This window comes from Myodes glareolus, chromosome 12, assembly GCF_982192425.1.
Source record: "Myodes glareolus chromosome 12, mMyoGla1.1, whole genome shotgun sequence".
Taxonomy (NCBI): Eukaryota; Metazoa; Chordata; class Mammalia; order Rodentia; family Cricetidae; genus Myodes; species Myodes glareolus.
Genome location: NC_142037.1, coordinates 7834488 through 7861208, shown reverse-complemented (window position 1 = coordinate 7861208; position 26721 = coordinate 7834488). Strand labels below are relative to the sequence as shown.

Sequence of the window (26721 nt, the reverse complement as noted above, 5' to 3'; positions counted from 1 at the left end):
TTTTCACTTTTGACTTTATAATTCTCTGCTGACTTTAAATAGTGCTTTACCAGACTACCCTGGGTAATTTTTAATAGAGATTTAGGGGCTAGGTTGTGTTGTGGTTAGGATTCAGATTCTCCTTCAGCAACAAGGGGAAATTAACTAGGTGGTTTTGTCCCAAGTGCCCATTTATACAAGGAATGAACTGACAGTTTATCTTCTTCCAAACCTTGTAATCACGACACTGCAAAATGATGTTCAAGAAATAAAAAAAGTATATAGAGACAGCCTCCACACCACAAAACCACTGCACACTGTCCTTGCAACCTATGTGGCTGCGACAATATACTGACAGAAGTGAAATTACTTGCTGAGTGACGGGGAAGATTTGAACACATTCTGTCCTATGCCAAAGACAAGGCTCAGTTTCCGAAGATGGAGAACTCAAATGACCCTATGTTATCATGTTAATGCTCCCTGCTGCTACTCCATCTACACTGTCTTAAGTCTTGGCTACATCGTTCCCAGGGAAACACTGAAGCGAGACAGCCTTTGGAAGAGTATGTGAGGAAGAAATTAGATAGTTAGGAAGCGCTTCAAACAGACATTTTGCATGTGTATAAGCACACTGGTATGTGTGTGTTGCAGGGTAAGGGGTGGTAGTGTTTGCAATGCATGTGCATTGACAGTCAGAAAACAACATCACTGTTAATTCCTTACGTATCAGTCAACTTTTTGTAGGAGTGCAAAGTCTCTCATTGGCCTAGAAATCTCTTATCAGGCTAGACTGTCTGGACAGCAAGCCTAGGATCTACATGTCTCTGCTTCCCTAGCACTTGGATCCCAGGAACACTCAAGTTTAATTTTGTATGGGTTCTGAAGATTGGGATAGAACTCAGGCCCTCAGACTTTAACAACTCAGGGATCTCCTCAGCCTGAAGATTTCTTTTGGATAGAATAATTGCCCTGAATTAATTATGTCTTAAAAATACAAAACCACTAACTCAGTAAGGATTTGGATTAAGTCATTGTGCAAAGATCATTTCACTCTAAAGAAATAGAACAACAAAGGCAAATTCCTAATACTGCCAACTTTGTACCCACCTACAGATCCATCACCATCAAGCTTAGAAGCAGATAAACCCTTTGAGTTGTCCTTGTTGGGTCACACTTCTGCCCTTTCTCCCAGCTGTGGTAAACACGACTTTGAGATGGATTTCTTTACGGGATAAAGTCCCTGTACAAATGCTGCTTCATTTCTCATGTTGAACGGCATCATGCAGTAGCATTTAGTTAAGTTTCCCTTTCTCTTGATTTTGTGATTTAATCCATAGTAAATATTCTTCTCTTTTATTTAATGGATCATCTCAGTTGGTTCCAGGTTCCTGAACTAATTTTCTTTTGTTTCTACGCTCTAGGGTGAGGGACAGGCATGACCCTTCTTGTTCTAGGTGTGCCCCCTTGCTTTTTCTGGGGTAGAGTCCTAAACAACTGACTAGAAAACAAGCTCTTTTCAGTGTAGCCGCGCTAACTCACACTTTCACCAGAATAATTACAGTTTCTGTTGCTGGTGCTTTGTCAGTTCTTCCTATGGCCATCGTTTTAAACCTTTGCTGAACCGGTGGGCAAAACACGTGCATTTTATGGTTTCCGTGTACATATGTGTGCTTGTCTCTTCATAAGCAAATAAGTGCCTTTTCAATAGCTAGAAATAAAATTCTTTTTGAAAAGAGGCAGGCGTGAAGGACAGAGGCAATCTTTCAGAGGGCCTTTATTTGGTTCCCAGAACATCCGTGGCAGCTTACAACTGTCTGTAACTCCAGTTCCGGGGGACTCAGCACCCTCTACTAGTCTCTGTGTAGGCTATGCACGTATATGCACATTCATGCACACAAAACATTCATGCAACAGGATAAAAACAAAGAAATCTTTTAAAAATCAGCATTAAGTACAGCCTTTGCATAGAGTAGCTCGGAGTCCCTGTCTCCATGGATACATGGGAGTCACTGTACCTGTATTATGCCTGCATCTGCCATCCATCCGTATATTTACAGCGGCAGTGGCAAGCTGGGTCCTGGGAGCCAAATCTAGTTCACCACCTGTTTTTCTAAATAAAGCTTTATTGGAGCACAGCCATGCCCACTTGCTTACACACCACCTCTGAACATTCTCGGTCTATGACAGGAGTTTGGGTAGTCAGAAAAGACCATCTGGTCAGCAGAGCCTGAAATGCTTACCAGGGCTTTGGAGTAGAAGGTCACTGACCCATGACTTAGAACATCTCCATTTATAGACATGGATGCTCCGCAGAGCATATGACCCCTCACATCGATTCCTCCTGGATGTCATTCTTTGTGAAATGCTTTCACCTTCCACCAGGGCACTCAGAGAGACAACCTAGAGTCATGTCATGCTCTTCCCTCTGCTTCCTGCCAGCCATGGATGCTCCCCAATTCTTCAACCTTCCTTCCCACGCTCTATCCAGTCCCTTTCTCTGCCTCTACTTCATCTTGCTGCTCAAGCCTTCCAATTACATAGTCAACCCCTTTAGCTGATGAATGAGACCCCACCTGCCCTCATTCTCCCATGCAAATGAGATAGCAAACCACTCCTGACATTTTGTGTTTATATATTTGAATTTCTGTCTGCTCTCTTTCTAATCGTGAAGGTTCCTGAGAGGTCCCTGCTGTCTCCGCATGTGCTAACACAGCTTTGCACAGCCAATTCTGGATTGGAAGTGGAACTGACATGGCAGGGCATGTGTGGCTACCATACCACTAGTCAGGAGGGTCTAGACACAGTGGCTACTCACCTTCAGCTCAGGGCTGAGAGAATCGGAGCAAAGAGACCCTTGCTGATACCATTAGGGCAGTGTTTTTCAAACTTCCATGTGCAAATGTATCCCAGGAGCTTATTCAAAACAAAGCCAGGAGCTGCCCTAGCTCCACTGAATCAGAATCTCCAGAAAAAAGATGCGAAAGCACCCATACTGTGAATGTGCTCCTTAGCATATTCTTCATAGGCTGGAGAAGAACTTCCCTAATGTCAGCATCCTGTAACTGGTATTACCCCACCCCACCACATCTCGCATGATGGAGCTGTCTATCCAGACTCTTCCTGTGCATTCCATATCTTTCCTAGGCTGATTCACTTTCTTCCTGGGGGCCAAGAAGCCTGGTTTGAAGGCAAATCTGTATTCATATTCATTCTCTTTCTCCCCCTCCCTCCCTCCCTCCTCCCTCCTTACCTCCCTCCCTCCCTTTCTCCTCTCCATGTGTTATGTGTCTGCTGTATGCATGCCTGTGGTATGCACATGTGTGGATGCAGGTGTACATGCTGAGGTGCAAGGACAGTCATCCACCAGTCTCCATTATTATCTTTTATTATCGCACCAAACCTGGAGAGAGGCTGGTGGTAATCAGAGCCCAGTGATGCTCCTATCTATGCCCACCAGATCCAACCTTGGTATCACCAGTCCACACAAAGCCACACGTAGCTTTCCACATGGGTACTGGGATCTAAACTCGGGTCCTTAAGCTTGTGCAGCAAGCACCTTTACCCACTGGATCATGTCCCCAGCCAGACACTATCATTTTATCAGCACTGCCTTCTGATTCCCAGTCTCTGTGAATGCTGCACTGGTAACGTCCTGCACAAGCTAACATCCCTTTCTGTACCCCTCTCCTGCATGCAGTATAATTTTCCTGCACCCTTCTCCTGTATGCAGTATCCCTTTCCTGTATCCCTTGCATGTATGCAGTACTTGCCTTAAGGAAAAGACATGCAAACATCTGTGCAACACATATATTATTAGAAAGCTTGTTTTAATTTTTACTGCCCTCTTCATTTCCAACATATTACAGATCATTTAATATGTAAAAAAAACACAAATGCTAATAGAAGGGTTAGAGCAATGGCAATACCAATAAGATGCTCTTAGTATTTATTAGAGATTTTTCTTATTAGACTTAATTTTTTCCTAAATTGCATGTGACCCATTATCATTATGCTTGGTAGATAATATAACAAAACAAAATTACCAGTCCATTTGACTCAAGGAGAACATCCAAGGCTCCCTGAGCTTTATAACACCAAGCAAAGCACAAATTTAAAAAAAATTTTTTTCAGTGTTAGGGGTCTATTTTCCCCAGAGGCATGTAAGTACTAAAATTACATTGGATTTTGTTCTGCTCTCAGCGGGTGAGAAAGTGCAGTCAGTGGGATGTTTACCATTCCTCACTCCCATTTCGCTCAGTCACACGGAGTCACCTCTCAGGTGGCTGGTGAAGTTCACCGGATCTTGTGCTGTCCTTTAAATGGCATTTATCATTTCTGACCCACGAGGTCTTCTACAAAGTCTTTGGCGTTGTTCACCTATATCCTGCTCATGGTAATTTAGATTCTAGGCACAAGACATTTTGTTATAAGATCAAGCAGGTCAGGATCACCATATATCTGAATGTATTTCTCTCTCTCCCTCCTTCCCTTCTTCTTGCACATGTGTATGAGGTCACACATGTCAAGTGGAAAGGCACATTCCACAGTCCATGGACAGACAGACAGACAATGTCAGATGTTGCATTTCCCTTGTTGGAGACAGAGTCTCTCTGTCTTACAAAGGTTCACCTCTTAATATTTCAGACTGTCTAGCCCTCAAGCTTCCGGGGATTCTCCTGCCTCTGTCTCCCTGAACCATACACAAAAAGTCTGATATGTATTTCTGTCATTTCAGTGTCCATGTATTTGATTGCATGAAACAGAGGCAGGCACATAGGGTCCAGTATAAGGCAGAATGGAAATAGCTTTCCTGAGGGATGCGGCAAAGTGGGACCTGGATTGAATGATATCACAACATTTAATCTTCAATTTCCTCATATTTACAAAAGTGGATACTATCTGCCTTCTGGAGATGTTTCTAGGATTAAATTATATCATCAACATATGTAAAATATTATCTCATTGCCTGACTTTGAAGAATCGTTCAGGGCATTTGTAGCAACTGCTATCATGGGTACCCTTGCTGTGCGTGTGCCTTTCTGTGCTCACTAAATCAATAAGTCATGCAAATATGCATAGATCTGAACTGTTTTCTGTGTATCCCCCCCCTTTTCTGCCAGAACAACTGAATCTTAGGAATCCCCTCAACAATGACAGAGTGCAGATGGTACCCTGCAGACCATCAGCGCTGGGAGACGTAAGTCTGAGGACGAGGAATGCTTTCATGAAGAGAATTTTCTAATCGCTTGGCCTTGGGGAGGCAAACCTGCAAAGCCTCAGAAGGAATTATAACTCACTCTTTCCGGGCTTTGGTAGTGGGGCTATAACCCACGCATGCGTTCTTAAAATTCAGATACTGAAAAGGTCCAATCTTTCTGTACTCCTCTGCTCTTTCCCACCACAATCCAGGTCTTCTCCTTGAAGGAACCATGCTAGAAATTGTGTCACCGTCCTTGTGAGCTGTTCCTGGTGGTGTGCACTGCACAGATTTCCTAATAAGTATGGAGAGAGCATCCCTGCTCATGTGGGAGTTCAAAGTTCTCCAGAGATGACCATATTGCAATTCCTTCAGCTGTTTCTCAATTCTTGTTGGTTCTTGTTGATGTGTGGCTGCTACCTCTCCTCTACAATAGTATTACTTGTGTGCATGTACTATTTTGAGTAGATGCAAATATCTGCATATGTTTGTAATGTCATTTAATCCTAGAAAGTTCTCCCGAAGGTGAATATCACTGTTCATTTTTCAATGTGAGGAAGTTAAGCATTACAAAGATAGGATGTCATTCACTCAATATCCAAGTGTGAATAAGTCCAGTTATTCCTTCTTTTCCCCGTAGAGCTGCCAATCAAATCTGGGGTCATGCGCCTGCATTGCTCCACCACTGCCCTATGCACCCATCCTGAGGAGTGTGTGTTGAGATCTCGTTGCATGGTGTGTGTGTTTGGCGTAAGGGTGTGCCTCCAAAAACCTGAAGTGTTCACTTATCAGAGCCCATGGAGCTGGAGTTACAGCAGATTTTGAACTTCCCAACACAGGTGCTGGGAACTGAACTTGGTCTTCTGAAAGACCAGTAAGCAATCAAACCACTTTTTCATCTCTGCAGCCCATGATCTATGTTTGTATGTGTTTCTGGTTTCCTCATTATCAATTTCTGTGTTCTTTCTATAGCAAACATACATACCACAATTGTCACTGGATCAACTTTCAAACAATGCTCAAGTTCACATTCATCTTTTGACTCCACTCAGATGAGGTTTTATTTTGTAACCTTTTAAAAGAAGATCACATATAATCATTCAAATCTGTTCACTTTTGTCTGTTACTTCAGAAGGTTGAAATTTTGAGCCCGCTCTTCTTTCTTTTTATTTCTTTCATGGGTCCTTATTTTCCATTTAAAATTCTAATTCATTTGTAATCTATCTTATTATAAGTGTGAGAAATGGATTTGTGTTTTTCCTTCCAAATGGCTTCCCATTTGACCTAAGAACATAAATTAAATAGTTCAACTTTTCCTGTTTTAAAGTACCACATTGTTTTGATTATCACAGCCTAACACTTCAGGATTTCAGGGTGTAGTTCAGTCCTACATTTCTTGCTTAGATCCAAAGCCCAGCATTGATGGCTGGGGGTGGTGGTGTATAATTTTAATTCTGGCACCCTGGAGGCAAAGGAAGGTGAATCTCGTGAGTTGGAGGACAGCCTACTCTACAAAGACAGTAACAGAATGGATAGGACTACATGGTGAGACATTTTCCAAAAAGGAAGAGGGCCAAGAATAAATACAGCTGAATCCTCAGTTCTGGAAAATATAGAAAAGCAAATACACAAATCCAGCACTACAGAACAATTATTAGAATTAATAATCATAACTGTATTTGTTATGCAGAAAGATTCCTTCCTCTCATAATTTGTTTCAGAATACCAAAGGTATTGTATTGGGTTTTTTTCCCCAATACCAACTTTAGATTTAGTTTTCAATTAAATAAAACTTTGGCTATAATGTAGTGTCATAATAAGTTTATAAAGTGATTAAAAAAAAAGCAATTGGTTATGGTAGTTTGAATGTAATTGGCCCCATAAGCTCATAGGGAGTGGCACTATTAGGAGGTGTGGTCTTGCTGGATTAAGTGTGTCACTGTGGGAGTGGGCTTTGAGGTCTCCTACACTCAAGCTATGCCTAGTTTCAGTTCACTTTCCTGTTGCCTGTGGATCAAGAGGTAGAACTCTCAGTTCCTTCTCCAGGACCATGGTCTGCCTGCACGCTGCCACATCACAACATGAAGATAAAGACTAAACCTCTGAAACTGTAAGGCCCCGCCCAGTTAAATGTTTTTCTTTGTAAGAGTTGCTGCTGTGATGGCGTCTCTTCACTGCAATAGAACCCTAAGACATTGCTCTGTTTGTGATCTTAAATTTTCCAGTAGAATAATGTGGCATTTCTAATTTTAAGTTTTCTTTGGGAATAACACACACACACACACACACACACACACACACACACACACACACACACGGAGTTTTATTATAATATGCATATCTTTTGTGGTGCTTTTGTAACTGTGATTTTCCATTCAAATATTTTCACATCAGTTTTCCTCTTTTTAATCCAGAAAGGATTTCTGGACACGAACTTTGCACCTCTCTTCCTTACCAAATTCTTTTCTTAGTTTTAAATCAGTTCTTTTAAGTTTCCAAGAGTCAAATCAAATAAATAGTCTGTAAGTGTGATAGTTTTACAGTAGGCTTCTGAGCTTTGAGCCTTTAATTGCTTTCTCCTGTCTCACGGTATTGGCTAGGATCTCTAGTAAAACATTAGCTAGTATTAATAATAATAGATACCTTGTTTTGCTTCTGCTGTCATAAAATAACTTTGAATTTGGCTTTGGCTGTTGAATGGAGACAGATGTATTTTATCGTATTAGGAAAGTATATAAAAATCTAAGTTTCATCAGAATTGTTATCACTTTTGACAAACACCTTTGTAGTTTCTATGGAATGAACATTTTAATTCTGTAAATAAATAAATGGATATTCTAATACCGAGATTCTATTGCATACTTAGGATAACTATTACTGGTTTATGAGGTTCAATTTGCTGTTTGTGTTTCTCCTCCCTGATTATATTCTTTAGGATTTTTCTGCTTACATTTATAATTTAGATGAATGTATACATATTGTCTCAATATTCACTTTTAATTTCTCCCAAAAAGATATTACATATTTACTTAATAAAAAAATCAGAAGTATGTCTTTGGATAAGCTAACAGTCTGAAGAGCAGAGACCATCTACGGGATGTATAAAAGTCAGCTTAGATTGACACACAAAAAACCAATTTATACGCCCACATCTCTTTTCTACTAGGTAATAACATGCAGGCAGCTTCTAATCAGCCATGGTGGGAATATTTGTGTGCAGAAACCAGCAAGGACTGCAGAGAGAGCCTTGCAGCCTGCACTGGTCCCAGTCGTTAAACTCCTAACATGTTGTTAGTGGATTCTATCCCCGGAAGGACACTTGTGGTTGGTGCTCTTGCAGAGAGTGACATGCCTTCATGAACTTCACTATGTCTACGGAAATCAGTCTCTTAATTTCTATGTCTTCTGGACTTAATTTTGGTAAATTATATTTTCCTAGAAAATTATCGGCTCGATTTTCATCGTATTAATCCACAGTAACTTTTATAATTCTTTACTTTTCTCATCTTTCTTATCCTTTATTTTACATGATTACATTTTTACTTTTCCATAATAGAGGTGATTTAATTTTCAATCAAAGATCACTTTCAAATTATTACATTATTTTTGTATTCTCCTTTTTAAATATCATGTTAGCTTAAAAAATAATTCCACTTTCCTTTGGTTTTGCTGAACTGGTTTCAGTCAAATACTCAACAAAGATTGCATTTTATTGTGTCCTAAAAATCCCTCTTGTAAACCACTGCATGGATTACATTACTGCATGCCAACACTACATTGTTTTGGTTAGTAAATTAGTAAATGCTTGAAAATCGGTAGAACAAATTGCTTCTTATCATAATTCTTCTTTATTCTATCCATGTTACTACTTTTATTTATTTTCCATATGAACTTTGATTTTACTTTTTCATTTAAAAACATTTTATGTATTTGTTTTTTGGGATTTTTTAAATTAGCATGTATCCTTAAAGTAACCTCTTTCCATCCATTGATGGTCTTAAGCCTACAGCTATATTGGGATTTCATTATTCTACTTCCCTAGCAATCCTACAGTTTTGGTTGTCAGGTTATTTTGACTTGAGATTGAAGGATTTTGGAAATTTTCTGATGGAAGGCAACTTGTACAATCTGATTCTATTATTCCTGTTTTTATTATACTGTGACCTGAGAGATTTTTATACAACCTCTACTTGTGAAAGTTTGTTGAAATTTTATCCAAGACCCAGTATATAAATGTGAAAGATTGTATTTGCCAAAAATGAGCTGAATCACATTTCTGATCTCACAGTCTCTTCGGGATCCCTGGCCACACAGTCATGGAGAACAGTCTGGTTTACCACTCTAAAACCTGGGCAAGCCTTCCATGACCATGCTGAGCAAGGCTAAGTAATGTCATATGACTTCTGAGATGAGAGTCAGAAAAAACATACAACTCAGACCTGGCTCATTCTCTTTTTCACCCTTGGAACTCTGCCTGCGCCGTGCGGGTGTATAGTGATATACAGAGAAAACGCCACAGAGAAGCCCAGATGGAAAGCAGCCACCATCATTGAGAGTATGCGAGCACATGAATCTTTAGTCGATCTTAGCTCCCAGATTACAAACTTTCTACTAAAGTCCTGAACATTACCAAGCAGTGATAAGACATTCCTAGTTCTGTCATTTGGAATTCTGACTCTCGGAATCTATGAACATAAGATACAATGTTACATACATTGTTCTGTACCACTAAATTTGGGGATCACTTGTTATGCAATCACCCTACCTAGAATAACAATGAAATATATACATATTTTATTTAGATATATGCATATATTATTTATATAGATACTACATTTATTTATGTATATATAAATTAGTGCATGCTGCACCATTAAAGTGTAAATTTGCTTCAGTCAAATCAACTTGAACAATTTTATGTTGAGGTCTTACGTACATTTATATTTTCCCTACTTTACCAGTGAATAAAACAAGGGACATGGCAACCGATGACTAATAGTTATTTTCATTTTCCCTTTTAGATCCTGTGATTTCTCCTTCACGGACACTGAAGCTTTGTTGCGCGAGTGTTTGTAACTGCTGTATCTAATACATTACCATTCTTCAGTGCCCTTATTTTCTTCAATGTCTCGCTGCCTGAGTTCCAGCTTGTGCTATAGATTCTATGATCCTTGTTTTCTTTTATTCACATTCCAAGTCCGTTCTCATTATTTAGGTTTATTGATATAAGATGGTACTATGGACCTGAGCCTGGCTCATCCCTGTCCCCTACTTCACCCTTCTGAGTTCTGTGATAATTGGTGTGTGATGTCATGCTCACCTCATCAACAGACCCCTTGATCTCAACTTTTTCCAAGACAATTTGATTTGCTTCCTTGCATAGAACAAAAAACTGGGTTTACCTTAAGAGTCAAATGGGAAATTTCCTAAATAGGTGAATTGGGCATAAAGTAAACCCAGAGTCCAACGATCTGTACTTTTGCTTCTAATCTTCTTATTCATTCTGGACTTGTTGTGCGTGCGCGCGCGTGCGCGCGCGCGCGCGTGTGTGTGTGTGTGTGTGTGTGTGTGTGTGTGCGCGCGCGTGCTTGCGCGCACACATGTGTGCGAGCACACAAAAGCCACCACATGTTGATCTTCGGTATCTTGCTCTACTATTGTTTACCTCCCAGAGATCCCAATGATCAGTATCACTGAGGCTGGCGGACAGAAAGCCCCTAATCTGCTAATTTTCATCCCTGTTCTCTAACACTGGGGTCACATGCGTACCCCCTCTGCAGCTAGCTTTTCATGTGAATTCTGGCAATCAGAACTAAGGGCATCGTGTGTGTACTGCAGTTACTGTAATCACTGTGAATCACCCCATAATTTTATGTTCTGCTTTTGAAAAATACTTTATAGGAGTCCTTTTTAGACACGTGTGGCCTAGAGAGCCATAACTTACGAATCACTCTCTGAACAAATCAACTCTTTAATTTTCATGTGCCTAAGCCTCACTGTGAACACAGGTCCTTGATACTGGACTTCTGGCATATGTAAGACCTAGACCACAAACCCCAGCTACACGAGTTCTCCTTCTGTCCATTTCCATCTTGCTCAGTATCTTTATGGAATTGAATCATGCTTCGGTGTTTATCGTTGTTTCTGATTTTCCCTCATGCCAGAAGTTTAAGGTCCCTGACAGAAGAAGAGTGTGTCTCAGATCAGAACGGTGTGATACATTTCCTCACTCATTGTAACTATCATAGCAAAACCCTTTTGAAAGAATGAAGAGTTAAGTGAAAAACTCAACAAATTAATTTACCCAAAGTTTGAATGTAACATGGAAGCCTTCTATGTGAAGAGTTGATTTTTTGCAATTCTGTTTTTATGCACATCTCCAGCAATAAATGGACAGGTCCATAGAAAGGTGGCTGCCCCAGAAGGACATAAGCTAGCATACTGGGCTGAAGGTAGGGAAACCCAAAAACATCTTTGGATTTGTGTGTGTGTGTGTGTGTGTGTGTGTGTGTGTGTGTATGTGTATGTTCCCATTGCAGACATTTCCTCCTCTCAGGTATAGGACTGGAGTTGCTGAAGTCAGCATCACATAACACACTCTCTGGAAATGTTGGTCAGATCATTTCATTGCGTTCTTGCTCAGAAGACTTGGGAGAAGCTAGAGTCCTACTAGGCTTCACGACTGACTCTGCAAAGGTGCTCCTGGCCAAAGACATGTGTTGGAAAAGAGAAGCAGAAGAATGTGTGGCTTGTCTTGGGAGTTGAGTGATGAGCCTGGGAGGAGGCAGGGCGGCAGGAGGAAGTTAGAAACACTTCAGTTGTGAGGCACCTCTGAGAGTTTCCAGGCACCATGCTTTGGGAATCACTTTCTAAGCCCCAACACTGCTTTACGGACTGCCTTACTTTCAACAGTGCTTTATACACAAGCTCAGTGAACATCTCCTGAGCAAAACTGTAACTTATGGGGTCTGCAAGGAGGAAGCAGGCTACAGAATGTACTTTCTCAGTCCTTTTGAGCTTCTTACTGTTCCAGCTACGCCCGCCTTCCTTGCCTTGCGATTCTCCTAGGGACCTTGAATATTTGATTTTTCACCACAGGAGGCAGGAGTTCCAGAGAGATTCTAATGGAGCAGATGAAGACAGGATAAATTAGACCTAAGAAGGAAAGTTCTCTCTTGAGAAAACAAAATTTGTAGAGGAGTATGATTGTATGGTTTTCCTTAATCAAAACCAAAAAGGATTGTCTTATTCTCTTGGACTCTCCTTGATTTGGGAGAAACTGATGAGCTACAGAAGATAAATAAGGAATAAAGAGCCAGTCCACCAGGGAGGGGGTGTTTTATTGCTCTCCCACAGATGTCCTTCCTAACAACGCAGGCCATTTTTTTTCCTTTGGGGAAGGTGGGAATCGAAGAAGGGGAGCAACAATTCATATAGGGACCTTGGGGTAGTCTGTACTGGGAATTAGCATTCATTATTTTCCTGGCTTCTCATTCCTTTTGTTACTGAGTTGAGAGAGCCTTGCCTTGCAACAGCAGAAAGAGTTTGCATGCCATCCCTGTGGACAGAACTCCGACCTACTAGACTAAGGGAGCGACAAATGGAAAATTCCAAGTTCTTGTACTCTTTATTTTCATGTTAATGCTTCTGCAGAGAGTATTTAAGGAAGCAGATGCATAAGAATAATAAATTACTAAGGGCCAGGAACTCCTCTGGCAACACTGAGGCCTTGATCCAGGATGGTTTTACATCTCTCTGTGCTTGCAAGAAGTCCAGAGGGGTCAAAGGGAAAACCCCTGCTTTCATTTGATGAAAAAGTACAGCTAGCCTTGACTGAAGAGAATCCTTGATCAAACCCCATCAGGATTTGAAAGCTGTGAAGCGTCATTTCAAGTCCTTCAGGCTACCTCAAAGGCATTGAGCAGACCCTTCAGGTCCAGGCTTCAGGGAATAGTGATTCCTGAGTCCCCATCTCCAAATCACACGGGAGTTCAATAACCCTCTCCTTTCTTGGAGACTAACATAAAAGAACTTCACTTGCTTTTAGCCCCTGGCTGACTCCTGCACATTCTCTCCAAAAAGAAAGCCTGTTAGCCTTACAATAGCCTCGTCTTGGGTGTAAATACTCAAGTAAAAGAAATATTGAACGATACTCTCGCAAAACCAAATTGCTCAATGCCCTTCTCTTGCCATGCAAACACAACTCTTTGACTTCACCCTAGACACACTTGAAGAAGAGAAACTAGGCAGAAAAGTAAAATAACCGCAACCAGCTCCTGCTAGGCGTGCCCATTCCCTGCTTCTGCCCAGGCTATGCCTGGAAATAAAATCAGAACTCTTTCATGGCCTCAAGCCACCCAAAGGTGTTTTCTACTTATTCCTCACCTTCACGAAAGGCATCTTCCCAATCCTTCTATCTTAATACTCCTATTAAATAAACACTAGAGAAACCCTTTATTTTACAGTAAACTCCTTCACTGGGCTTCCATAGCACAGGCTAAAAATCAAAATGAAGCCAATCATGCTGACACTAAGAGGGAACTATGTTCTAAGAGTTTTCCAGAAATCAGGAATGATGGGAACAACATTATTTGTTACTGCTTTTTTTTTCTAACCTAGTGGTTCTCAACCTTCCTAGTACTGCAACACTTTATTACAGTTCCTCATGTTGTAGTGACCCCAACAATAACATTACTTTGTTGCTACTTCATAATTGCAATTTTGCTACTGTTATGAAGCATAATGTAAATATCTGATATGCGACCCCCAAAGGGGTTGAGACCCACAGGTTGAGAACTGCTGCCCAGATAATGCAATCAGTGGGCATGGTAATGCATTTTCTTCCGCTGTACTCCGTGCCACCACCAAAGAGCCACGGGAGCAGCATTGCGTTAACCACTCTGCCACTTTTCTGTTACTCAGTTTCCACATCACAAACAAAAAGTCAACTTGGAATGACTGTTGAATCCTTACTTCTGCTTTCCACAGCCCTCCTGTGTCCTTACAACCTACTTCTTTAACTCAGCTCTCTGGAGTACTTACCCAAGTTACAGAAGGAAGTCTTGTTCAACTCCAGAACTGTAAACAAAATGCCTGCGATGTCTGTAGTAAACGCAGTATAATTTGCCTTTCCACACTCCCTCCTCCCCAGCCTTCTGTCTTCCTAGTATAGTTTCCATGTCCCATTAGACTATAGGATTTCTGAAAGCAGAGTTCCTGGCTACTCCTACATCTCTGTTGTCCCCTTGACCAACTCTCACCTGTGACCAGCTCTCGGGAAACCTGTGCACCACACACTGATGGGAGAAACAGAAATGGACCTCAGCGGTGACCTGAAGCATGTGGAATTCTGAGAAAGGGAGAGGAAAGCCACCGACTCCTCATACCACCCCCTTAAAAAAGCACACGCAGCCTAACAAATCCAAGGTTATTGGAAAAATAGCAACCTTCTACTTTGACCAACCCAGCCAAAGAAGAAATTTCATTAGAATGAATAAAAAGCAGAACAGTAAATATTAATGGCTGAGATGGGGACACTGGAGGACAGAGGGCTGCACAGAGCAGGTGCTCTCGTTCCTCCATTGCAGCCATTGCAGCCAACGACGTCATCCTTTGGCCTTTTTGGGCTTACCGACAGTCCATTTTTCATGATTTTACCGTTTCTGGCAGAATACAAACTTTTTAATTAAATGCACCACATGATTCCAGATGTTTGTTTATTTGTTCCAAAAAAAGTTGTAAAATCACTATGTAAGGGAAAATTCTGGGGCAACAAGTAAGGTTTTATACAAGACCCAAAGAAACAGAGTTAGAAGGATCTGGAACTGGGACTGTACCTCCTGGGCACAGCTTTCAGCAGCACAGTCTAGCAAAGGCACTGACTGCCCGTGACTCTTTTGCACATGCTCATGACCCAGCAATGAAATGCACTGGCCAGTTTTCCCTTTCCAAAGAATGTAACTAACTCAGCTGCAGGCCAAAGAATGGAGTGAACAAATTCTTGTGGCTGTGTCTCCTGCTCAGTGTATGTTTGTTCCTGTCGCCACGAGCTTCAGAACATTAACTCCTCCAAGCTTCCATTGAACAGACCAGATTATAGGGCACACCTGAGTGGCAGGAGAGAATCCCGTGAGGAGGAACAGTGATGGGAAACAGGGCCAGACCACAGCTTCCCACAGCGCAGGCTGGCTTCTTCACTGCACCCACAGACTCTCATCTCCTGGTCTCGCGTGTGTCTCTTGCAAGTAGCTCCACACCTAGATCATTGAGCACTGGGACATTTCAACCCTATCCTAACTGAGGCAGAGTTGTATGTTTCAGGCTCAAAGCCCAAATCACAAAGTAAATGAGATGGAGAAGCTATTTCCTTTCATGCCTGAGCCCTGCTGAGTAAGACCAAGACGACCTCAGAGATGCCATGGAAGCCCTAAGCTTGCATGTCCCCACTTCTACTCCACCGGCAGTGTGCTCTGGTTCCAGCAGCCTGCCATGTTGTCACCTACATTACCTTTGCTAGAAGGCTGCTTGTTTGTAACACACCGACTCATAGCCTGCATCAGGAAATCAACATTCCCCAGGGGTCTCCGGACTCCAAGTCCTTACGCTTGCGAGGTCTTGACATGCTACAGTACTTGTCCTGTCCTTTCAGGAATCCTTGTCCTTTCAGGACTCATATCTGACCTCATTTCTTATAATCTGAGGGGAACAATCCAAGGTCTAAGGAGGCTGAGGATCATGAGTTTAAGGTCAGCCTCGTCTAAAGAATGAAATCATTTCACAAATACAGCACTATTTTAAAACAAATATAATGCCCTCGGCCTGGTCCAGATTGCCACGATTTAAGGTCACCACATATGAAGGGACTTCATTGATAATTTCTATTTCCCAACCGTATCTCTCATCAGTTGCATCGAGTCTTACTCCTCTGCTTCTTCACGCTGTTTTTTCTGGAACACCTTTTCTTTGTTCTCCACCTTCTGCTTCCCTGTATCTTCTTCAAAGTTCAAGTTCAACATCTTCTAAATGGCCATGCTTGTCCTCCTCTTCCCTGATCCCACCTTCCTTATGAATACATGGCACATACATGCCTTGTGTCAAGCACTGTTGCGTAAAGTTATACAGTGGGATGTTCAATTAACATCTGGACATAAATGCTTCAGAGACGGTGATGATATTCTTTATTTCAGAGTTCTCAAGATCTACCACAGGTACTGGAAACAGCACACAGGAACCAGCACATGCTGGGAAGTCTCTGAGGTGACCTTTGCTCATAGAAATCCTTGGCCTGGGGGACATATTTGACCACATCTTAGTCCCTCTTTACAATAAAAGTGGTAAGAATCAGCCCACCTGTGATGGTCAACGCTGGGGAGGCTGAGGCAAGAGGATCGTGGGTTCAAGGTCAGCCTGATATATACAATGAGATCCATTCACAAATAAGTACAAAGCCTCAAAGAATCAGACCACATTCCTAGAGTTACCAGTACATCTGGACTCTTTCATACCATGTATTCCCATGTATTCTGGATCTCCACTTTTTTTTTAAGGAGACATATTTACGACCACATTTTGTTTAGCCTGTCTTTTGAGGGGGAAAAAGGTCACCTTTCAGTTTACTGAGGTAAGGATACTGTTTGGGGGAAGGGAAGTGGAGTTCGTTTTCCCCCTCCTTGCTTTGCTTCAGGGGCAGACGAACCAGATTGGTAGCTTGTCTGTGTCTGTGAGCTTACCACAATTCTGCCCAAAGAACAGAGATGAAAAACTCCATGGGATTGCAAGTGAAAAATCATCCTTGGGGGAAAAGGCTCGGAAACAGACCCTTATGGATTTCATGTGCTTGGAGGAGGTTGCTTAAAGCTCCTGGCTAAAGTCCATGCCAGTCTTGGTAATAGTCTAGCAGATTCATCCGTCTTCAGATTCCACTCGGCTTCCTCTTCCATCACTGCCGCCCTCCCGGACAGCCAGCACACATTTGCACATCCATCTATATACACTCAGAAGTTTTAATCTTCACGACCCTCCATTCCAATCCACCCAGCCCAGCTTGGTGCACAGCAAAGCTATTGACCCTGCAAAGTAGCGGAGAGATGAATTTGATGACCCAGACTGTAGTTTTTAAACCATTCCAGCAAGGTCTAGAATCAAAGGAAAAGTACAATTTATTCGGCACTTAGTAAAGTCCTTTTACGTAGGAATAGAGCACACACACAGAAAATAGACTCCCACTGCCACACAGATGAAATAAACCTGTCAGCTACAACTGTCAAATCACGAGTCACTTTCATTAAATAAAGGAGTCTTGAGCTTCACCTGGCATCTGAGAATTCCACCAAGAATATGCACATAAAAGCATTATGAAAGAAAGGAGTCTAAAGTAATGGGTTCTGTTCAAAATGTCATCAGATGAAATCATTTTACATAATTAGAAAATGCTAATAATAGTTCCCCCATCAGAAACCAACATATTCTTTCCCCTCGCAGCCAAGGCATGGCAAGGGGTCTGAAAGACACGTCAGGACCTTACTCCCTCCACAATTCCTCCTGCTAAATGTGTCATTGTACCAGGGAGCGTTTCCCTTTTCTCTCTCATTGTTTGGTTTCCAGGTGTTAGTATGTGTTCTATGGATACATTTTTATCTATCAGGTTTAATAAACTTTTAGTAAACAAGTACCAATTCATTACCATTATTGCTGTTGTTATCATTGTTACTTGATGAATACTGAACCCAAAGGCTCTCCCTACATCAGGCACCAATGCCAATTTGGGGTGAAAAAAATTATCTCCTGTGTGGCTGTCTTAAGGAAACAGTCAGAGGATATAGTCCACAAATAAGTGCGTTACTTTAGTCATGGCCTGAGCTGAGGTGGGCTCTACCTGGAACTGTCACCAGGACCTTGAATGGTTTATTTCATTTTTTTCAAATGGGCAAAGGTGACCACAGGGTAGCAGGACAGAGAATTGCCTGGGCGGAGCTAGGAAACAAGACTGAACAAAACTGTCTGTCTGTCCTGTAACCTGTCTGGGTTGCTGTTGTTTGTAGGGTTAATCTCTGTCTTTCACATCTCTGGAGGGCTGACCCAGAAAGGTGGTAAAAAATTAAAACAAAGTTCAAAAGTAAAAAATAAAATAAAATAAAATAAAAAACTCTTGCTGGCCGAAACAGAGAGATTGCTTCCAAATCTTACCACATCCCCAACCCTGCCTGTGATGAGCAACTTAATCACCAAGCAAGCCCCTCTGAGCCCTGCGTGTTGTCATGAGGTTTTCCTGGCCAACATGGCCCCACCCCAAACACCTGTCTGTGCAGACTCTACACCCCTCTAACGTGTTCTGTATTCATTTCTCTCGCTAATTTGATCAGTAGAAGCAAAGCATTGTATTTATGGCTTCTCAGAAAATCTATCTTCTCAGATCCTGGGCTTAAAACAGTTACAATAGCACAAATGAAAACCAATCACTGTTTGGTGTGGGAGAATTGTCTGTATTTTGTCAATCATATTTTAATAAAACGCTGATTGGCCAGACAGGCAGTATAGGCGGGAAAGCCAGACAGGAAGTAGGGGTGGAGCAAAGAGACTGGGAGTTTTTTGGGACACAGGAAGTTCTCTCGCCATTCCTGCACAGATCACCGAGGAGGCAGCATGTAACCTGCCCTGTTGAAAAAGGTACGGAGCCATGTGCTAACATAGATAAGGATAATGGGGTAACATAAGTTATAAGAGCTAATAAGTAGCCTGACCTAATGGGCCAATCAGTTTATAATCTTTTGGAGTCCTGTGTGTGATTTATCTTTGGGGCTTGCCAACTGTGGGGTACTGAGCGGGACAGATACCCCAACAAGGCGGCCCCCACATGTTACAACTGTTCTTTTCTCTTTTGAACAGCACTCTCTGAGTGCCCAGAGATAGATAGAAAGATCAGCTACTCAGCAGGAAATGCAATCCACATTTAGGAAATGGTAAGCGATGAGTAATTATGATATGCACTATGTAAACCATGCTGTGATTGTCCTGGCAATTAATTCTAAGCATAAATAGACCAAACACCAAGTTAAGGAAGACGTGCAGCCAGCAACCATGTCACTGAAAACAGTGGAGACTGCGGATAACCAGTGAAGTAGGAGGGTTTCGAATCTTCAAGCAAGATCTCAGATAAATCTCCTTACTCTTAGCTTTCTTTCTTCTGCATATTCAAAGTCAAATGCCTAATGTGACAGGTGACTCCAGCATATTTGCAAGGCTGGTAAGCATCAAGGAGAAACGTGATTGAGTGGTATTCAGGGAACTTTCGGTTAATTCAAAAATATGTATATGCAGAAGACTGGTAGTGACATCCTCAGTGCCTCAGCCGTGGGAGATGTGAGATGACAGTGGGTAAGCCTGGTTAGGTTATTGGTTCCATCTGCACTATCCTCTTGTCAGGATTTGCAATTCACTGGAAATTATACTTCCCAGAATCCCCTCCGGTGCATCAGTCTGGGATAAAGGTCATCCACAATGAGGCACTGTTGTAGGATTTGGAAATCTTAGAATGAGGAAGGGCAGGGCAATGCACACAGTCATAATGTGTGAGGCTGCTTCCAAGTGAGTTAGCCGAGAGTCACTGACCTGTGCAGGTACTTCAGTCTGAGAACTCCAGCAGAGGATTCCAAGGCGGCCCTGATGTCCTATGTAGCTTTCCTACAGCCCTTTAGGGCTTCCAGCCTCCCTGCTGGTGTCTCGTGGTGGTTTGGGCACACTTATCGTTGGGTATTTCCAGGTCCTACCTCTCCCTGTACATAGTCCTCCATTTCTTTTGACACAGTGTCACAGTTTGCCCTTGTTTCATGCGCCCAGTGGGAAGGATCAAAGTCGGGGTAACTTTCACAGGCACAGAGCTTTGAATAGTCTTTGTGCCTTTGCTGCTCGGTGACTCCGGTCAGCCTTGAGCAGCTCCTGGCACACCCCTGTTTAATGAGAATGGTAATGTCCACTTACTTCCATATATTGTAATAGCAGATTAATAATAACATTGTTTTTGATTCAAACAGGATTGGCTCCCCCAAAGGCACAACGGTCTACTCTATATTCATGTGGATTCTACCTCTGATAACTACTACATAGATTGGAAATGGCTGTTGTACTGGGATGTCTTCTGTTCATATAAGATAGTCAAAGAGATTTTATCTAACAAATGTGTCAACAATCTTTATAACATGGTACTCAATGAGGACACTACACCTAGGTTTCCAGTGGAGATCAGCAGAGACCAAGGATATAGCTCAACGTCCATCCTCCATACTCCAGCAATATGCTGAAATCTTAAAAAGCGTTCTGAGAGAAATATGAGGTGAGTATCCTACACTCCTATGTATTCCAGAACCGAATCATTCTGAGAATGAAGCTCCTGCTTTGAGAGCATCCGTTCCAAGAAAATCATTGTGTAACTCTCTCCAATTCATCTCATTCCCTCGCTACTACTCAAACATCAGTGTTTGATCAATACAATGTTAATAATATGGTATTGTTTAATATAATAATAATATTATTAAAATAATCATCCTCTTGGAAGTTATGCTTGATAGCTAAATGGGCTCTGGCAATGAGTCAGCAGATATGTCTCCCATCCTTGTTTTCTTTTGAAAGCAATGGGGTTGATGCTGGAGGTGAACAGGGCCAGGCCTTCCGCTGACTGTGCTCACACTTGCCACATCACAGAGCTATGGAAGACACTAACTCTTCCCTTAAGTTTCATGACTCAACTTTTACTTATGGGAGTCAGATTTCCATTATGGTAACAACAGATACCTGACACAATTATTTTGGCTTACAGTTTGGGGGACCTCGGTCCATGTTTGACTGATTCGTTGTTTCTGAGCCTGATACAAAGCACACACTGTTACATCATGCCATAGCAGATATATCCATATGAGGAAGGCTCTTACCTTATAGCAAGAAGCAAAGGGGAAGAGGAGGAAGAACTGTGACTTGCAGGTATGCCCTCCATGATGTGATTTCCTCCTAATAAGCCCCACCCCACTACTTAATGGCTCCACAACTCTCATGGGCTAGAGAGCACTATGTGCTTTGCAGGGTACTGACACAAATCCCCAAAAATATGCAGCGAGTTTTAAGACCCCCATGATAGGCATTGTAGATACAGATGCAAGAAAGTAGGTACAGTATTTTCTACTCCCCACAAAAACTAGTATCTATGGAAAACTTACCAAACAGGAGTGTAGACAGTAGAATTGGACAAGCCCACCCACACCCTGGAAATGTGGTATTTAACTATGTAACTGAAGGACTGAGGTGTCTTTAGCAGAAAGGAGGGCAGAGAGTTAGGTTTGCCTCTCACAGGATTTCCATCTGGGAGTTAAAGACATATACACAGGATGGCTCTCACAGAAAGAAGAAGATGCACAATTACATTAGGAACTGGAAAGAAATATGCTAGGGGCTCTCAAGAGAGAGAAAACATAATACATCTCAAAGCAGGAAGTTTCAGGCAGAATCAGGAAGTTCTGCACATGACTACACTTACGACAGGCGGCATACAAAGAAGTAACAAACAGAAGAATTCAGTCCACCACTTCCTGATCATCAGTCTAGGCTCATTTTCTCTTCACATTTTACTACCATTCTTGAGACAAGGATTCTGGCCCCATCAAATTCGACATTGGGAGTTACAGAAAAGGACAAGTGGAAATAGAACAGGCATAGGAAAACAGCAATTTGCACGTGAACACGAGTGTCTGACCACCAGTTTTTGTAGTTGTTGATGCGGAAGGAAAATAGATTGGGAACTGGGTGGATCAAAATTGTATTCAAGTTCCAGCTCTGATACTGTAGATCAAACATTTGGAAAGATTCTGACAGGAGTGACATAGATTGCCTTCACACCGTGAAAGGAAGCCCTTGGCATAGGTGCTCACAAGTCATTTCCACGAAGGAATTTATAACTAGCATTTGAATGCTTTGCTGATATATATAATCAGAATTTAGAACGATAGACTTAAATATAAAAACAACATGGCATTAAGTAGTTTCACTTATTGTACCAAAGCAACAATGGCTTTTTCCATGTGGTTGTGTAATTCAGGCTAAGACAGAGCAAAGTGGTTGTGCCATTTCCTAAGTTAGATACCAAAACCACAGCCAGCCTTCAGGAGCTTCTTTGTCTCTCTGTCTCCTTGTGACCATGCACCCAAAGGACACTGTTACATGATGCAGAATCTATTTTGAACACCCAACTTAGGAGCCCAGGACCAGGGGAGCAAGTAATAAGTACATTAAGTCTATGGGGCTATTCCTCAGTAAACTGGGCTATTGGGTGTTAGATTCATTTAAATAACATTTTCTATTTTTTTCCAATTTTTAGGCTATAACATTATTCAGGAGTATTGGTTTATGTTCTTGGTAATTTTTTGCACATATCAAATGCAGTAAAACTTGGACTGGAGATGTAGTTCATAAATAGAATACTTGTCTTACATAGGACACCTGGGTTTAGTCCCCAACATCACAACGCAAACACACACACACACACACACACACACACACACACACACACACAATATGCTTAAAACATACCTTCATTTATCCATCCAAGGCTTATATTTTACTACTAAATTAAAAGATAATATTTGACTCATTCTTGAGGAATACCTAAGTCATCTCATCAGATTTTCCTATTGTGAAATCTGAAAGGCAGATAGTCTTTGAAAGTAGACTTGGGGGGTCTTGGAGACTTTAGTTTCCATGCAAATTACTCAGTAGGATAAACAGTACAATTATCCTTACCACAGTACCAAAAAAAACAATACACTGGTGAAAAATTAAGCTATTTTTTAGAGTATTTGCAGTATTCCTTGTAGTAGTGTTAACTCTGTTACTCTTTTTCCCAATATTATTTTCCGTGGGCAATCCTGCCCAAAAGTCCCAAGAGAAGTGTTCTAGACCTTCAGGAAAGCACCCATTGCAGAGACCTGTTCATCTCCCCAAGATAGCAATATTACCTATTACAACTGACGGAGCAAAACTGACATTTGCAAAGCTGACACTTGAAGAAAATGACAGCTAACTCTAACAAGGTCAAAAGTCACATATAGGAGCATTCCGTCGATGCCCATAGGTCAGCCAGTCAAGTCAAGGCCAAGTCACAGACTCCTGAAGGTCGACATGACTCTCTTACTTACTTCGTGCAGACTATTAATGCCCCAGTCATACAGAAAATAAGATGCCACCACCTCTGAAGCCTCTCTGTAGCCTTTTACACCATCCATGCAGTATAACAATGATGACCAAGTGAGCACTTATTCAGTGACCCCCAATGGGAATTTTGCACTGGAGAAAGCAGTGTTTAAAGTACACAATGTCCTTCTTCTAAGCCTGTCCTTATTTAACCTTGAAAGACAGATTCCCAGTTAAGAAACAGATATCTGATCATGGGAGGCTATGGCAGTAGACACGTCAGACCACGTGACCTCCTCTTGCCCTCAGTAATTCCAGCTCAGCCAGTAACATATTCCTTGGCCCCAGAAGATAGTTAAGGGACAAGACTCTTCCAAATGATATTTATATGTCAGTATTCTGCTTGCTTTTGAAACTTAATATGTCCAAAATGGCAAAAGGATTACAATACTAGAAGAATCAAACAAATCAAATTATGTTTCCAGAACCAGAGAAGCCAGCAAAAGTCAAGACTCACTCTGAAGCTGCCAGGCAAACTGGTTTCCTGAGCTGCAATCTAGAGTTCACCCTCTTTGAAATTACATATTTCAACTCTTATATTTCCACACATTGTTATTTGAACAAATACTGCTCAGTTCCCACATCTCTCCATTCCTATTACTGTATAGAATGGTCTTCTAAGTAATTGTTAAATACTATAATCTTTCTGCTTAACAGGGGGTTCCAAAATTATACCATGGGTTTATGTCTCCCTGCTTATCTGGGTTAAAATCTTTAGGTTTGTTAGTACAGATTTCCCGTCAAGAGCCTAAAAACCCCTGGGCTCCTTGTCACAGGACAGGCGCAGTAAGGATCACAGAGCTCCAGAGTTCTCTATAGTCAGGTCTGCAGGCTACAATCACTGACAGCAACAGAAAGCTGAGTTCCTACCTCGATGACTGGTGAGCTCTCTGGATGCAGAAGGCAGGGGTGTGTACGGGAGGTGTCCCTCTGGAGAGGCAGCATCATCCTCACTGGAAGCCTGCAAGATAAAAGCAAAATGTTACCTTGGAGAAACACCAAATGCCACGTCATATCCTTGTTTACTAAATCATTTCCCTGGGATCTGAGTTTGGAGAGAATGGGATCCACTCGACCTTCCTTTACTTGTTGAGATAGAGCTCTAGTCAGTCTGAGATAGTAGGGCACAACATTGTGAGGTGCTCTGAGATAGAGGACTGTTTGTGGTCATCACTGTTATACAGAGCTGGAAGGAGAGGAGGAAGAACAGGAAGAAGGCAGGAAGCACTGTAGACTAGGTCTGCTCCAGGCTTGCTCCCCGAAATTGCGGCAAAGTGAGTGCTGGCTGTAAGCAGACTCTTATGGCCCTCACTGTGGATGAGGCAGCGTAGATGCGGGAATCAGGACTGGCTTTCGTGGGCTTGGTGGCACAGAGACAGAAGAAAGCAGAATGTCTGAGTCTGCCTTGTGCTGTGGACTAAGTATATTATCAACCCTGGAGAAATCCCTCTGGAGTTTGAATTGGGAATCCAAATTCAGTATTTATTACAGGCTATCTCATACTTCACTGTTTGTAATATGTGTGAAAACATAATGAGGTACACTGAGGAAGAGACCCAAATTTGGACACAGCATTAATTTGTTTTTTGTACATCTTTCACGCAGAGCCTGCAAGCATGCTGTGTGAGAGATTTAGTATGCCTGCATTTTGTTCTGTGGGGCCAGGAGAAGCTTCCACTTGTGACGTCAGGTGAGTGTTGAAAAGGTTTGTGTTTGTAGCTTGTTGGATTTTTAATTTTCAACGGTGGGTACTCAGTATGGTGATGGTTCTCAACGAGCCATCAGCAACTAGAAGGTTAACAGAAAACAGGACTCCGTGATACAGTCTCCATGAGGGCAACCTCCTGACAGTGAAGCTGGACACTGATGGAGCTGTTTGGAGGGGGCAGGGCTTTCCCATGCTTGGTAAGGAAGTTCAGTGCTCTCATTTATCTGGGGGGGAGGGGCGAGGGCAGGGGAATCATTCAAATTACCAAAAGAAAATGACGTATGAAATGGTGTTGTTTTGTTTTGTTTTTCTATTTGTACATCAGGACCTCTTTGACTGTAACTAAGAACTGTGGCTAGTTACCCTGTGGGGAACTGTGGAAGGCAGCCTGTGACTGCGGGGTTAACCCTTTCCGGAACTGTATGTCTTTGTAGGCAAAGCAGCAAAAACTGATGACCGCTTCGGAGCTCACGTGGACTGGGGCTAATGATCAATATGTCCTCTGAAGAGCTTGGTGACTTTGACAAAAGCTCCACCATTATAGTTAACTGAGATTCTAAATCAAATGCAACTTTTTTTTTTTTTTTTTAATATCCGAAAAAGAACATCTGCTTGGAGTGAAATCCTAGGCTTTCAACCTTTCCAAAAGCTTGGTGAAAAAGTAAATTTCATTAATTCCTCGTTTCTCTTTCCAGAAGAAGAAATCCATTCTAGGAGGTGTGTTTACCCTGCTAGAAGCGGGGCTTCTCTCCGAAGAGATTACCTGCTCTACGGCAGTCAGGGCTAAGCAGCAGATTAGACCTGCTTGCCACGGAAACCCTTTAAACTTCATTTCTGACATTTGAGGTGTTTGATTAAGCAGCTTTTGGGGCAGACTTACAGAGAGAGGTCTGAACAGAGCAAAATTAGAAGCTCTGTCCCTCGGTGGGATCAGATTTGAGGGAACACTTGTCCACTGCAGCGCAAAGGCAAACATAATGAACATACGTGGTGTTTAAAGCTTGGTCCAAGTATACTGGAAGCAGCCAGATAAGAGCGCTGCCACAGACGACAGAGCTCTCAAAGGCTGGCTACGCTCCACCCCACTGAACACTTAGATGCTGCAAGTGTGTGGACAAGACAGAAGCTGAATTAAAAGCCAAACCCTAAATTTGCTAGTTGTCTCTCTGTTTTGCCTTTGAGGTCTACCGTGGTCAACATGATACTTGAAACACAGTAACCATGTTCTAAACATGCTGGCTGAAGGACAGATAAAGTTACAGGATGAAGAACGTCCAGACACTTCCTCCAAGATATCCCAGACTTCTTTTTATATGTGTTTCTGCTGCAGTTCATCCTTAGAAAGAAAGAAAAAAAAGACATGGTTTCCACCCCAACAGGAGTCTCATGTCGCTGCGCTATAGAATTTTTAGACTTGAATTTAGGCTGTTGATAATGTGTTGAGCAGCTTCCCCTAGAAGGAACTGAAAGGCACATTGCCTTTCAGCAAACACTCTGACTGTACAAGACGTCAGAGCTCTGGAGCTGAGAGAAAGAGACTGAGACTTGTTCTCAGCTGTACAGAGGACAAGAGTCTTGTGGCTGTCATTCAATGCCCAGCATTTAA

The 26721-nt window shown here is 42.0% G+C and overlaps 1 protein-coding gene across 1 annotated transcript in view; it reads right to left on the bottom strand.

Annotated features, from left to right (window-relative positions):
• Window positions 1–26721, bottom strand: part of Lrmda (leucine rich melanocyte differentiation associated) — a 1035900-nt gene that overhangs the window by 162110 nt on the left and 847069 nt on the right. The window contains 1 exon segment of the mRNA XM_085698380.2: window positions 24278–24368. Coding sequence (XP_085554506.2) covers window positions 24278–24368 — 91 coding nt within the window.